General features: G+C 45.1%; 1 protein-coding gene across 1 annotated transcript in view; it reads right to left on the bottom strand.

The window, feature by feature from the left end:
* Positions 1 to 2,894: 2,894 nt before the first annotated feature.
* Positions 2,895 to 14,122, bottom strand: part of LOC124027425 (replication factor C subunit 1-like) — a gene marked incomplete at its 5' end in the record, with an annotated part of 35,394 nt that continues 24,166 nt past the window's right edge. The window contains 5 exon segments of the mRNA XM_046339854.1: positions 2,895 to 4,559; positions 10,475 to 10,657; positions 10,836 to 11,049; positions 13,090 to 13,235; positions 13,749 to 13,866. Coding sequence (XP_046195810.1) covers positions 4,458 to 4,559; positions 10,475 to 10,657; positions 10,836 to 11,049; positions 13,090 to 13,235; positions 13,749 to 13,866 — 763 coding nt within the window.

The following is a 14,122-nucleotide window of genomic DNA, read 5'->3' as shown; positions in this document are numbered from 1 at the left end:
TGAGTCTCAATAGTCTCTAGTGTAGTCCAGGGGTTGAGTCTCAATAGTCTCTAGTGTAGTCCAGGGGTTGAATCTCAAGTCTCTAGTGTAGTCCAGGGGTTGAGTCTCAATAGTCTCTAGTGTAGTCCAGGGGTTGAGTCTCAATAGTCTCTAGTGTAGTCCAGGGGTTGAGTCTCAATAGTCTCTAGTGTAGTCCAGGGGTTGAGTCTCAATAGTCTCTAATATAGTCTCTAGTGTAGTCTAGGGGTGAGTCTCAATAGTCTCTAGTGTAGTCTAGGGGTGAGTGTCATTTGTCTCTAGTGTAGTCTATGGGTTAGTCTCAATAGTGTAGTCTAGGAGTGAGTCTCAATAGTCTCTAGTGTAGTCTAGGGGTGAGTGTCATTAGTCTGTAGTGTAGTCTATGGGTTAGTCTCAATAGTGTAGTCTAGAGGTGAGTCTCAATAGTCTCTAGTGTAGTCTAGGGGTGAGTCTCATTAGTCTCTAGTGTAGTCTAGGGGTTGAATCCCTAGTCTCTAGTGTAGTCCAGGGGTTGAATCTCAATAGTCTCTAGTGTAGACTAGGGGTTGAATCTCAATAGTCTCTAGTGTAGACTAGGGGTTGAATCTCAATAGTCTCTAGTGTAGTCTAGAGGTGAGTCTCAATAGTCTCTAGTGTAGACTAGGGGTTGAATCTCAATCGTCTCTAGTGTAGTCTAGGGGTTGAGTCTCAATAGTCTCTAGTGTAGTCTAGGGGTTGAGTCTCAATAGTCTCTAGTGTAGTCCAGGGGTTGAATCTCAATAGTCTCTAGTGTAGTCCAGGGGTTGAGTCTCAATAGTCTCTAGTGTAGTCCAGGGGTTGAATCTCAATAGTCTCTAGTGTAGTCCAGGGGTTGAGTCTCAATAGTCTCTAGTGTAGTCCAGGGGTTGAGTCTCAATAGTCTCTAGTGTAGTCCAGGGGTTGAGTCTCAATAGTCTCTAGTGTAGTCCAGGGGTTGAGTCTCAATAGTCTCTAGTGTAGTCCAGGGGTTGAATCTCAATAGTCTCTAGTGTAGTCCAGGGGTTGAGTCTCAATAGTCTCTAGTGTAGTCCAGGGGTTGAGTCTCAATAGTCTCTAGTGTAGTCCAGGGGTTGAGTCTCAATAGTCTCTAGTGTAGTCCAGGGGTTGAGTCTCAATAGTCTCTAATATAGTCTCTAGTGTAGTCTAGGGGTGAGTCTCAATAGTCTCTAGTGTAGTCTAGGGGTGAGTGTCATTTGTCTCTAGTGTAGTCTATGGGTTAGTCTCAATAGTGTAGTCTAGGAGTGAGTCTCAATAGTCTCTAGTGTAGTCTAGGGGTGAGTGTCATTAGTCTGTAGTGTAGTCTAGAGGTGAGTCTCAATAGTCTCTAGTGTAGTCTAGGGGTGAGTCTCATTAGTCTCTAGTGTAGTCTAGGGGTTGAATCCCTAGTCTCTAGTGTAGTCCAGGGGTTGAATCTCAATAGTCTCTAGTGTAGACTAGGGGTTGAATCTCAATAGTCTCTAGTGTAGACTAGGGGTTGAATCTCAATAGTCTCTAGTGTAGTCTAGAGGTGAGTCTCAATAGTCTCTAGTGTAGACTAGGGGTTGAATCTCAATCGTCTCTAGTGTAGTCTAGGGGTTGAGTCTCAATAGTCTCTAGTGTAGTCTAGGGGTTGAGTCTCAATAGTCTCTAGTGTAGTCCAGGGGTTGAGTCTCAATAGTCTCTAATATAGTCTCTAGTGTAGTCTAGGGGTGAGTCTCAATAGCCTGGTCTCCTAGGGGTGCATCTCAATAGTCTGGTCTCCTAGAGGTACATCTCAATAGTCTAGTTCTGTCTCCTAGGGGTGCATCTCAATAGTCTGGTCTCCTAGGGGTGCATCTCAATAGTCTGGTCTCCTAGGGGTGCATCTCAATAGTCTGGTCTCCTAGGGGTGCATCTCAATAGTCTAGCTTAGTCTCCTAGGGGTGCATCTCAATAGTCTAGCTCTGTCTCCTAGGGGTGCATCTCAATAGTCTGGCTTAGTCTCCTAGGGGTGCATCTCAATAGTCTAGTTCTGTCTCCTAGGGGTGCATCTCAATAGTCTGGTCTCCTAGGGATGCATCTCAATAGTCTGGTCTCCTAGGGATGCATCTCAATAGTCTGGTCTCCTAGGGCTGCATCTCAATAGTCTAGTTCTGTCTCCTAGGGGTACATCTCAATAGTCTAGTTTGGTCTCCTAGGGGTACATCTCAGTCTAGTTCTGTCTCCTAGGGGTGCATCTCAATAGTCTAGTTCTGTCTCCTAGTGGTGCATCTCAATAGTCTAGTTCTGTCTCCTAGGGATGCATCTCAATAGTCTGGTCTCCTAGGGGTGCATCTCAATAGTCTAGTTCTGTCTCCTAGGGGTGCATCTCAATAGTCTAGTTCTGTCTCCTAGTGGTGCATCTCAATAGTCTAGTTCTGTCTCCTAGTGGTGCATCTCAATAGTCTGGTCTCCTACGTGGACATCTCAATAGACTAGCTTGGACTCCTAGGGTTGCATCTCAATAGTGTAGCTTGGTCTCCTAGGGGTGCATCTCAATAGTCTAGCTTGGTCTCCTAGGGGTGCATCTCAATAGTCTAGCTTGGTCTCCTAGGGGTGCATCTCAATAGTCTAGCTTGGTCTCCTAGGGGTGCATCTCAATAGTCTAGCTTGGTCTCCTAGGGGTGCATCTCAATAGTCTAGCTTGGTCTCCTAGGGGTGCATCTCAAAATTAGTAAAAAAATAAAGAAAAACCCTTGAATGAGTAGGTGTTCTAAAACTTTTGACTGGTACTGCATATGTATATATATATAACACACACCACTAACTGATCATTTTAACTAAACATACCTTACCCATGCAGATTAAGAGACTGTATTTCAACCATAAACAGAGAGAAAGAAAACACGTCACAACCACAATACCGTAAATACAGCCGTTATTTATCAGTGTAAATCAATACCGTAAATACAGCCGTTATTTATCAGTGTAAATCAATACCGTAAATACAGCCGTTATTTATCAGTGTAAATCAATACCGTAAATACAGCCGTTATTTATCAGTGTAAATCAATACCGTAAATACAGCCGTTATTTATCAGTGTAAACAATACCGTAAATACAGCCGTTATTTATCAGTGTAAATCAATACCGTAAATACAGCCGTTATTTATCAGTGTAAATCAATACCGTAAATACAGCCGTCATTTATCAGTGTAAATATATACCGTAAATACAGCCGTTATTTATCAGTGTAAATCAATACCGTAAATACAGCCGTCATTTATCAGTGTAAATCAATACCGTAAATACAGCCGTTATTTATCAGTGTAAATCAATACCGTAAATACAGCCGTTATTTATCAGTGTAAATCAATACCGTAAATACAGCCGTTATTTATCAGTGTAAATCAATACCGTAAATACAGCCGTCATTTATCAGTGTAAATCAATACCGTAAATACAGCCGTTATTTATCAGTGTAAATCAATACCGTAAATACAGCCGTTATTTATCAGTGTAAATCAATACCGTAAATACAGCCGTCATTTATCAGCGTAAATCAATACCGTAAATACAGCCGTTATTTATCAGCGTAAATCAATACCGTAAATACAGCCGTTATTTATCAGCGTAAATCAATACTGTAAATACAGCCGTTATTTATCAGCGTAAATCAATACCGTAAATACAGCCGTTATTTATCAGTGTAAATCAATACCGTAAATACAGCCGTCATTTATCAGCGTAAATCAATACCGTAAATACAGCCGTCATTTATCAGTGTAAATCAATACCGTAAATACAGCCGTCATTTATCAGTGTAAATCAATACCGTAAATACAGCCGTTATTTATCAGCGTAAATCAATACCGTAAATACAACCGTTATTTATCAGTGTAAATCAATACCGTAAATACAGCCGTCATTTATCAGTGTAAATCTTTACAACAAAAACCCAGAACTGTTCTGCCGTTCGCTGATCCATCTGCTGGTCTCGACGGTTCAGACCAGAAAGGTTTCCCGTCTACGATGAGCAGTAGAAAGCAACAGCATCTTTATATACTACAAGGTACATATTTACATGACACACACACGCACACACACACACACACACACACACACAGTTATCATTCAGATCTTTACAAATCCACAGCGCTAACAAGATATAGTAAAGTCCCAAAGCGGACCCTATTCCCTATTTAGTGCACTACTTTATACCCAGGGCCCTATGGGACTCTGGTCAAAGGTAGTGCACTACTTTATACCCAGGGCCCTATGGGACTCTGGTCAAAAGTAGTGCACTGTATAGGGAATAGGGTCCGCTTTGGGATGCACATCCTAAGTTTAAAGGGGTCCACGAAGAGAGCCAGGGTTCTGTCTCCGGTCGCCACGGTGATAAGACCAGGTAGGTGATGGTCAAACTGTTTAGGGGTTTGTTCTTCGGAATGTCAGAGAAGAGATGTTGTCTCAGAGGTTAGGGGTCACTTCCTGGCTTTGCCCTTTCCTTTGCCTTTGCCCTTCCCAGAATCCCCGGCTGTTGTCTTCTCCTTCTTGGGCTCCTTGGAGGGTTTGGCCTTCTTCAACTGTGGAGAGGAGAGTGGAGGGAGAAACAGGGGAGGAGAGGGGGGAGGGGGGGAGAAACAAGGGAGGAGAGGGGTGGGAGAAACGGGGAGATGGGAGGAAGAAACGGGGGAGATGGGGGAGATGGGAGGAAGAAACGGGGAGATGGGAGGAAGAAACGGGGAGATGGGGGGAGATGGGAGGAAGAAACGGGGGAGATGGGAGGGAGAAACGGGGAGATGGGAGGGAGAAACGGGGGAGATGGGAGGGAGAAACGGGGGAGATGGGAGGGAGAAACGGGGGAGATGGGAGGGAGAAACGGGGGAGATGGGAGGGAGAAACGGGGAGATGGGAGGGAGGGGAGATGGGAGGGAGAAACGGGGAGATGGGAGGAAGAAACGGGGGAGATGGGAGGAAGAAACGGGGGAGATGGGAGGGAGAAACGGGGGAGATGGGAGGGAGAAACGGGGGAGATGGGAGGAAGAAACGGGCGGGGGAGATGGGAGGAAGAAAGGGAGGGGGAGATGGGAGGGAGATATGGGGGAGATGGGAGGGAGATATGGGGGAGATGGGAGGGAGAAATGGGGGGAGATGGGGGATGGGAGGAGGAAGAAAAAGAGAAAAGTAAAGTTATTATCCGATTAAAAAATCACCAGCGCTATTAAAAAAAAAAAAAAAAAAAAAAATGCCATTTAGCAGACGCTTTTATCCAAAGCGACTTACAGTCATGTGTGCATACATTCTACGTATGGATGGTCCCGGGGATCGAACCCACTACCCTGGCGTTACAAGCGCCATGCTCTACCAACTGAGCTTTCAGGCCAAGGAATGGATTGTCCATCTTTCTGAACGAGAATGTGTGTGTGTGTGTGTGTGTGTGTACACACTATACAGTATGTACAGGTAACTGCCAAGATAAAGGAAACACCAAGATAAAGGAAAACCCAAACATAATGTAAACACCAAGATAAAGGAAACCCCAACATAATGTAAACACCAAGATAAAGGAAACCCCAACATAATGTAAAACACCAAGATAAAGGAAAACCCCAACATAATGTAAACACCAAGATAAAGGAAACCCCAACATAATGTAAACACCAAGATAAAGGAAACCCCAACATAATAAAACACCAAGATAAAGGAAACCCCCAACGTAATGTAAATAACAAGCTCTGGATAAGAGTGTCTGCTAAATGACTTAAATGTAATGTAATAAAGGAAACCCCCAACGTAATGTAAACACCAAGATAAAGGAAACCCCCAACGTAATGTAAACATCAAGATAAAGGAAACACCAACGTATAGTGTGTTAATAAGGCGTTGGGTCACCAGCAGCCAGAACGGTTTCAATGCACCTCGACATGGATTCTACAAGGGTCTGGAACTCTACCGGAGGGACGTGACCTCGTTCTTCCACCAGAAGGGTCTGGAACTCTACTGGAGGGACGTGACCTCGTTCTTCCACCAGAAGGGTCTGGAACTCTACTGGAGGGACGTGACCTCGTTCTTCCACCAGAAGGGTCTGGAACTCTACTGGAGGGACGTGACCTCGTTCTTCCACCAGAAGGGTCTGGAACTCTACTGGAGGGACGTGACCTCGTTCTTCCACCAGAAGGGTCTGGAACTCTACTGGAGGGACGTGACCTTGTTCTTCCATGAGAAAATTCCATGTTTTTGGTGAAGCTCTAGAATCTCCCAGAAGTATTCAGTTGGGTGGAGATCTGGTGACTGGCCAGGGCACACGGTTTACACCTTCCTCAAACACCATTCAGAGACCACTGTTGTCCTGTGGGATGGGGGTGTTATCCTGGAAGAGACCACTGGTGTCCTGTAAATACATTTGATTTGAAATGCTAGTGGTCGTGACTGAAGGCAAAGAAATGAGAGTCGTCTATGGGGGTGTGGTTTGATGTGGGTGTGTCTTTGTTCGTCCAATCACAACAAACAAGGGAAAACATGAAGTAGAGAGGAAGGGGTGAACAGAATGTCAAGCCAGCCTTGACCTTGTGTTTAGCCAAGCTGACAGCAGCTACCTAGCAGCCTTGACCTTGTGTTTAGCCAAGCTGACAGCAGCTAGCTAGCATAGCTTGGCCTTGACCTTGTGTTTAGCCAAGCTGACAGCAGCTACCTAGCTTGGCTGACCTTGTGTTTAGCCAAGCTGACAGCAGCCTGCTTGGCCCTGACCTTGTGTTTAGCCAAGCTGACAGCAGCTACCTAGCATAGCTTGGCCTTGATCTTGTGTTTAGCCAAGCTGACAGCAGCTAGCTAGCATAGCTTGGCCTTGACCTTGTGTTTAGCCAAGCTGACAGCACCTACCTAGCATAGCTTGGCCCTGACCTTGTGTTTAGCCAAGCTGACAGCACCTACCTAGCATAGCTTGGCCCTGACCTTGTGTTTAGCCAAGCTGACAGCAGCTAGCTAGCATAGCTTGGCCTTGACCTTGTGTTTAGCCAAGCTGACAGCAGCTACCTAGCATAGCTTGTCCCTGACCTTGTGTTTAGCCAAGCTGACAGCAGCTACCTAGATTAGCTTGGCCTTGACCTTGTGTTTAGCCAAGCTGACAGCAGCTACCTAGCATAGCTTGGCCTTGACCTTGTGTTTAGCCAAGCTGACAGCAGCTACCTAGCATAGCTTGTCCCTGACATTGTGTTTAGCCAAGCTGACAGCAGCTACCTAGCATAGCTTGTCCCTGACCTTGTGTTTAGCCAAGCTGACAGCAGCTACCTAGCATAGCTTGTCCCCGACCTTGTGTTTAGCCAAGCTGACAGCAGCAAGCTAGCATAGCTTGTCCCCGACCTTGTGTTTAGCCAAGCTGACAGCAGCAAGCTAGCATAGCTTGTCCCCGACCTTGTGTTTAGCCAAGCTGACAGCAGCAAGCTAGCATAGCTTGTCCCTGACCTTGTGTTAAACTATGCTAGCATAGCATGCAAAGCAAACCCGCCCAGTCTTTTCCCAGACAACAGAGTGCTACCACATGTTAACAGGTAAAACGTGATTGTAATCAAAACAAGTCAAGTCACTAATCAAGTCTCTGCTAGGTAAAGCCCCGCCCTATCTCAGCTCGCTGGTCACCATAGCAGCACACACCCGCAGCACGCGCTCAAACAGGTATATCTCACTGGTCACCATAGAAACACCCACCCGTAGCACGCGCTCAAACAGGTATATCTCACTGGCCACCATAACAACATCCACCCGTAGCACGCGCTCAAACAGGTATATCTCACTGGTCACTCCCCAAAGCCAATTCCTCCTTTGGCCGCCTTTCCTTCCAGTTCTCTGCTGCCGATGACTGGAACGAACTGCAAAAATCACTGAAGCCAGAGACTCAGATCTCCCTCACCAGCTGTCAGAGCAGCTCACAGATCACTGCACCTGTACATAGCCCATCTATAAATAGCCCATCTATAAATAGCCCATCTAACTACCTCATCCTCATATTGTTATTTAATGTAATTGCTATATTGTAATTACTTCGCCATCCATGGCCTATTTAATGCCTTAACTCCCTTATTTGACCTCATTTGCCCTCACTGTATATAGACAAGCATTTCATCTGCTAAACCATGTGTATGTGACAAATAACATTTGATTTGATTTAGTTTTCTTTTGTTCTATTGTGTTATTGACTGTATGTTTTTGTTTATTCCATGTGTGACTCTGTGTTGTTGTTTACTCCATGTGTAACTCTGTGTTGTTGTTTACTCCATGTGTAACTCTGTGTTGTTGTTTACTCCATGCGTAACTCTGTTGTTGTTTACTCCATGTGTAACTCTGTGTTGTTGTTTACTCCATGTGTAACTCTGTGTTGTTGTTTATTCCATGTGTAACTCTGTGTTGTTGTTTATTCCATGTGTAACTCTGTGTTGTTGTTTATTCCATGTGTAACTCTGTGTTGTTGTTTACTCCATGTGTAACTCTGTGTTGTTGTTTACTCCATGTGTAACTCTGTGTTGTTGTTTACTCCATGTGTAACTCTGTGTTGTTGTTTACTCCATGTGTAACTCTGTGTTGTTGTTTGTGTCGCACTGCTTTGCTTTATCTTGGCCAGGTCGCAGTTGTAAATGAGAACTTGTTCTCAACTAGCCTACCTGGTTAAATAAAGGTGTTCTCAACTAGCCTACCTGGTTAAATAAAGGTGATCTCAACTAGTCTACCTGGTTAAATAAAGGTGTTCTCAACTAGCCTACCTGGTTAAATAAAGGTGATCTCAACTAGTCTACCTGGTTAAATAAAGGTGATCTCAACTAGTCTACCTGGTTAAATAAAGGTGTTCTCAACTAGCCTACCTGGTTAAATAAATGTGTTCTCAACTGGCCTACCTGGTTAAATAAAGGTGTTCTCAACTAGCCTACCTGGTTAAATAAAGGTGTTCTCAACTAGCCTACCTGGTTAAATAAAGGTGTTCTCAACTAGCCTACCTGGTTAAATAAAGGTGTTCTCAACTAGCCTACCTGGTTAAATGAAGGTGTTCTCAACTAGCCTACCTGGTTAAATAAAGGTGTTCTCAACTAGCCTACCTGGTTAAATAAAGGTGTTCTCAACTAGCCTACCTGGTTAAATAAAGGTGTTCTCAACTAGCCTACCTGGTTAAATAAATGTGTTCTCAACTAGCCTACCTGGTTAAATAAAGGTGTTCTCAACTAGCCTACCTGGTTAAATAAAGGTGTTCTCAACTAGCCTACCTGGTTAAATAAAGGTGTTCTCAACTAGCCTACCTGGTTAAATAAAGGTGTTCTCAACTAGCCTACCTGGTTAAATAAAGGTGTTCTCAACTAGCCTACCTGGTTAAATAAAGGTGTTCTCAACTAGCCTACCTGGTTAAATAAAGGTGTTCTCAACTGGCCTACCTGGTTAAATAAATGTGTTCTCAACTGGCCTACCTGGTTAAATAAAGGTGTTCTCAACTAGCCTACCTGGTTAAATAAAGGTGTTCTCAACTAGCCTACCTGGTTAAATAAAGGTGTTCTCAACTAGCCTACCTGGTTAAATAAAGGTGTTCTCAACTAGCCTACCTGGTTAAATAAAGGTGTTCTCAACTAGCCTACCTGGTTAAATAAAGGTGTTCTCAACTAGCCTACCTGGTTAAATAAAGGTGTTCTCAACTAGCCTACCTGGTTAAATAAAGGTGTTCTCAACTAACCTACCTGGTTAAATAAAGGTGCTCTCAACTAGCCCAAATGGTTAAATAAAGGTGCTCTCAACTAGCCTACCTGGTTAAATAAAGGTGTTCTCAACTAGCCTACCTGGTTAAATAAAGGTGTTCTCAACTAACCTACCTGGTTAAATGAAGGTGCTCTCAACTAGCCCATCTGGTTAAATAAAGGTGCTCTCAACTAGCCCACCTGGTTAAATAAAGGTGTTCTCAACTAGCCTACCTGGTTAAATAAAGGTGTTCTCAACTAGCCTCCCTGGTTAAATAAAGGTGTTCTCAACTAGCCTCCCTGGTTAAATAAAGGTGTTCTCAACTAGTCTACTTGGTTAAATAAAGGTGTTCTCAACTAGCCTACCTGGTTAAATAAAGGTGAAATAAAAAATAAAAAAAATCAAACCCTCAAGTCACGACAGTCACTTACCAAACTCGGGTTTTGGACGAGACTAGACTTTATAACCAAAATTATCCACAGCAGGCCGTCTATAACCACCAGAGAAGATGACAGCCGACCGATCAATAATGTTTGGGACTCATATCGATGCCACAGCAGGCCGTCTATAACCACCAGAGAAGATGACAGCCGACCGATCAATAATGTTTGTGACTCATATCGATGCCACAGCAGGCCGTCTATAACCACCAGAGAAGATGGCAGCCGACCGATCAAGAATTTCTTCTCCAATAAGTTGAAACAAATAAAAATAGTAAATTATTTCAGAAAAGTGGGGGGAGGGGAGGGGTTTATAATTGGGACCGTCTAGAAGTGTGTTCCCTCCTTACTTTGATCATGGCGTCAGCTGCAACACCTTCTTCCTCCTCCTCTTCCTCAGGCTGTTCCTCTTGCCCTTCTCCTCCTGGTTCTGTCTCCACCCCCCCGCCACGACGGCCCTTCTTGATTGGTTGGAGGGAGTACGGTGTCAGGTGGGTCTCCCGGTTATAGGCCCTCGTGAACGCTGATTTCACCTGGGCACAGATCAGATTAACAATAACACCATTATTACAATCCCAGATTAGATTAACACCATTATTACAATCACAGATCAGATTAACACCATTATTACAATCACAGATTAGATTAACAATAACACCATTATTACAATCACAGGGGTCACGCCCCCACCCCTCCCCCGTCCTCTCTGACCTTGGGGTCTAGTTTAGCGTAGGGGTCAGGCTGCCCCCCCCAGAGGCTGATCTCCATGAGGCTGTCCACATCCTCTCTGACCAGGTGGTAGTCGTCTAACAGCTGGACGGCCTGACCGGCCCCCTCCGCCCCCTGCCTCTGAAGAGGACACAACAGGGCCATGCGGAGGTACGGAAGGTAGTCCAGGCTCACTGCCTGTCTGCTACTTAATGTCCTGGAGGAGAGAGGAGGAGGGGAGAGAGAGAGAGTGAGGGGAGGGGAAAGAGAGAGTGAGGGGAGGGGAAAGAGAGTGGGGGGAGGGGAAAGAGAGAGTGGGGGGAGGGAAAGAGAGAGTGAGAGGAGGGGAAAGAGAGAGTGAGGGGAGGGGAAAGAGAGAGTAAGGGGAGGGGAAAAAGAGAGAGTGAGAGGAGGGGAAAGAGAGTGAGGGGAGAGAGAGAGAGAGTGAGGGGAGAGAGAGAGAGAGTGAGGGAGAGGAGAGAGAGAGTGAGGGGAGGGGAGAGAGAGAGTGAGGGGAGAGTGAGGGGAGGGGAGAGAGAGTGAGGGGAGGGGAGAGAGAGAGTGAGGGGAGGGGAGAGAGAGAGTGAGGGGAGGAGGGGAGAGAGAGAGTGAGGGAGGGGGAGAGAGAGAGTGAGGGAGGAGGGGAGAGAGAGAGTGAGGGAGGAGGGGAGAGAGAGAGTGAGGGAGGAGGGGAGAGAGAGAGTGAGGGAGGAGGGGAGAGAGAGAGTGAGGAGGGGAGAGAGTGAGGGAGGAGGGGAGAGAGTGAGGGAGGAGGGGGGAGGAGTGGAGAGGTAGAAGGGGGAGAGAGGGAGGGAATATGTTCAATAGAAAATTTGTTGCAGAACATTAAGTAACTAATGAATACACCCCAGATCAGACTGTGTGTATCAGTTACATCAACACAACAACTAATGAATACACCCCAGATCAGACTGTGTGTATCAGTTACATCAACACAACAACTAATGAATACACCCCAGATCAGACTGTGTGTATCAGTTACATGAACACAACAACTAATGAATACACCCCAGATCAGACTGTCTGTATCAGTTACATGAACACAACAACTAATGAATACACCCCAGATCAGACTGTGTGTATCAGTTACATGAACACAACAACTAATGAATACACCCCAGATCAGACTGTCTGTATCAGTTACATCAACACAACAACTAATGAATACACCCCAGATCAGACTGTCTGTATCAGTTACATGAACACAACAACTAATGAATACACCCCAGATCAGACTGTGTGTATCAGTTACATGAACACAACAACTAATGAATACACCCCAGATCAGACTGTGTGTATCAGTTACATGAACACAACAACTAATGAATACACCCCAGATCAGACTGTGTGTATCAGTTACATCAACACAACAACTAATGAATACACCCCAGATCAGACTGTGTGTATCAGTTACATGAACACAACAACTAATGAATACACCCCAGATCAGACTGTGTGTATCAGTTACATGAACACAACAACTAATGAATACACCCCAGATCAGACTGTGTGTATCAGTTACATGAACAACAACGTGATTGTGGCTCGTCAGATTAATATAATAATTCGATTTAAAAAACGTTTACTTTTGCAAAGAAGGAGGAGGATTTCCCCCCTAATAATCCTGTCGCCATGGATACATCTGAAATCAGAGTGCATGATGGGACTTTTTTCGCTTCCACCACAGCGACCATGTTATTTCTCAGAATACTTCTCCGATTTCTGACTACGGGATAAAGTTTGTAATGAAACAATATATATATATATTTATAAATATATTAGAAACTCACTTCACGCAACGCCGTACAAGATCGAGTCTCGCTAAACTGCTGAGCGGCACACGTACGCTCAGATAAATTACACCGGAACGCCGATGAAACTGTTTTTTAATGTCCTGATAACATTTAAAAGATGTCTCGGATAACCAGGTGTTATAATCTGCCAATTTAGGATTTACAACTATTAATCCCAGTAAGGTGTTTACTAATGGATAATCCACCTAATGCCATAATCAGTTTAATATCTAATGATTACTGTGCATGTAAACAGACTCTGTGTGTGTGTGTGTGTGTGTGTGTGTGGGTGTGTGTGTCCTTACTTGAGGCTCATGTGAGAGGCCAGCTCCTGAACGATCCAGGAGTGTTTATTGACTCTGTGTGTGTGTGTGTGTGTGTGTGTGTGTGTGTGTGTGTGTGTATGTGTGTGTGTGTGTGTGTATGTGTGTGTGTGTCCTTACCTGAGGCTCATGTGAGAGGCCAGCTCCTGAATGATCCGGGAGTGTTTATTGCCGGAGGAGAACTTTCCCAGCCAGGAGGGGAACAAGGGGAAGGAGGTCATATAACCCCTCATCAACTCTCCTGGTAACACACTGGAATAGATGGCCTGACACACACAGTTTAAACCAAACACACACACACACACACACACACACACACACACACACACACACACACACACACACACACACACACACACACACACACACACACACACACACACACACACACACACACACACACACACAGTTTAAACCACAAACTGTCTCAGACCAACGTTAAAACACAAAAAGGAATAGGTTAGCTTGATTTTCCCTGTGGAACGCACCTCAGGTGTGTGTTACCTGTGTGTGTGTGTGTTACCTGTGTGTTACCTGTGTGTTACCTGTGTGTTACCTGTGTGTGTGTTACCTGTGTGTTACCTGTGTGTTACCTGTGTGTTACCTGTGTGTGTGTGTGTGTGTGTGCGTGTGTGTTACCTGTGTGTTACCTGTGTGTGTGTGTGTGTGTTACCTGTGTGTGTGTGTTACCTGTGTGTTACCTGTGTATGTGTGTTACCTGTGTGTGTGTGTGTGTGTTACCTGTGTGTGTGTGTGTTACCTGTGTGTGTGTGTGTTACCTGTGTGGGCAGTAGAGACCAGGCCTGTTTGGAACGTATCTGTCTGTCCACCAGGTCTCCATCACAGATAGAATCAGCTGTCTTACTGAGGAGGACCAGGTGGGACTTCATATCACCACTGAGAGGGAGAGAGAGAGACAGAGAGAGATAGAATCAGCTGTCTTACTGAGGAGGACCAGGTGGGACTTCATATCACCACTGAGAGGGAGAGAGAGAGAGACAGAGAGAGATAGAATCAGCTGTCTTACTGAGGAGGACCAGGTGGGACTTCATATCACCACTGAGAGGGAGAGAGAGAGAGACAGAGAGAGATAGAATCAGCTGTCTTACTGAGGAGGACCAGGTGGGACTTCATATCCCCACTGAGAGTGAGA

Source organism: Oncorhynchus gorbuscha, unplaced genomic scaffold, assembly GCF_021184085.1.
Source record: "Oncorhynchus gorbuscha isolate QuinsamMale2020 ecotype Even-year unplaced genomic scaffold, OgorEven_v1.0 Un_scaffold_3207, whole genome shotgun sequence".
Taxonomy (NCBI): Eukaryota; Metazoa; Chordata; class Actinopteri; order Salmoniformes; family Salmonidae; genus Oncorhynchus; species Oncorhynchus gorbuscha.
The sequence above is the reverse complement of the archived record's forward strand: the minus strand, read 5'-3'. Positions and strand labels throughout refer to the sequence as shown.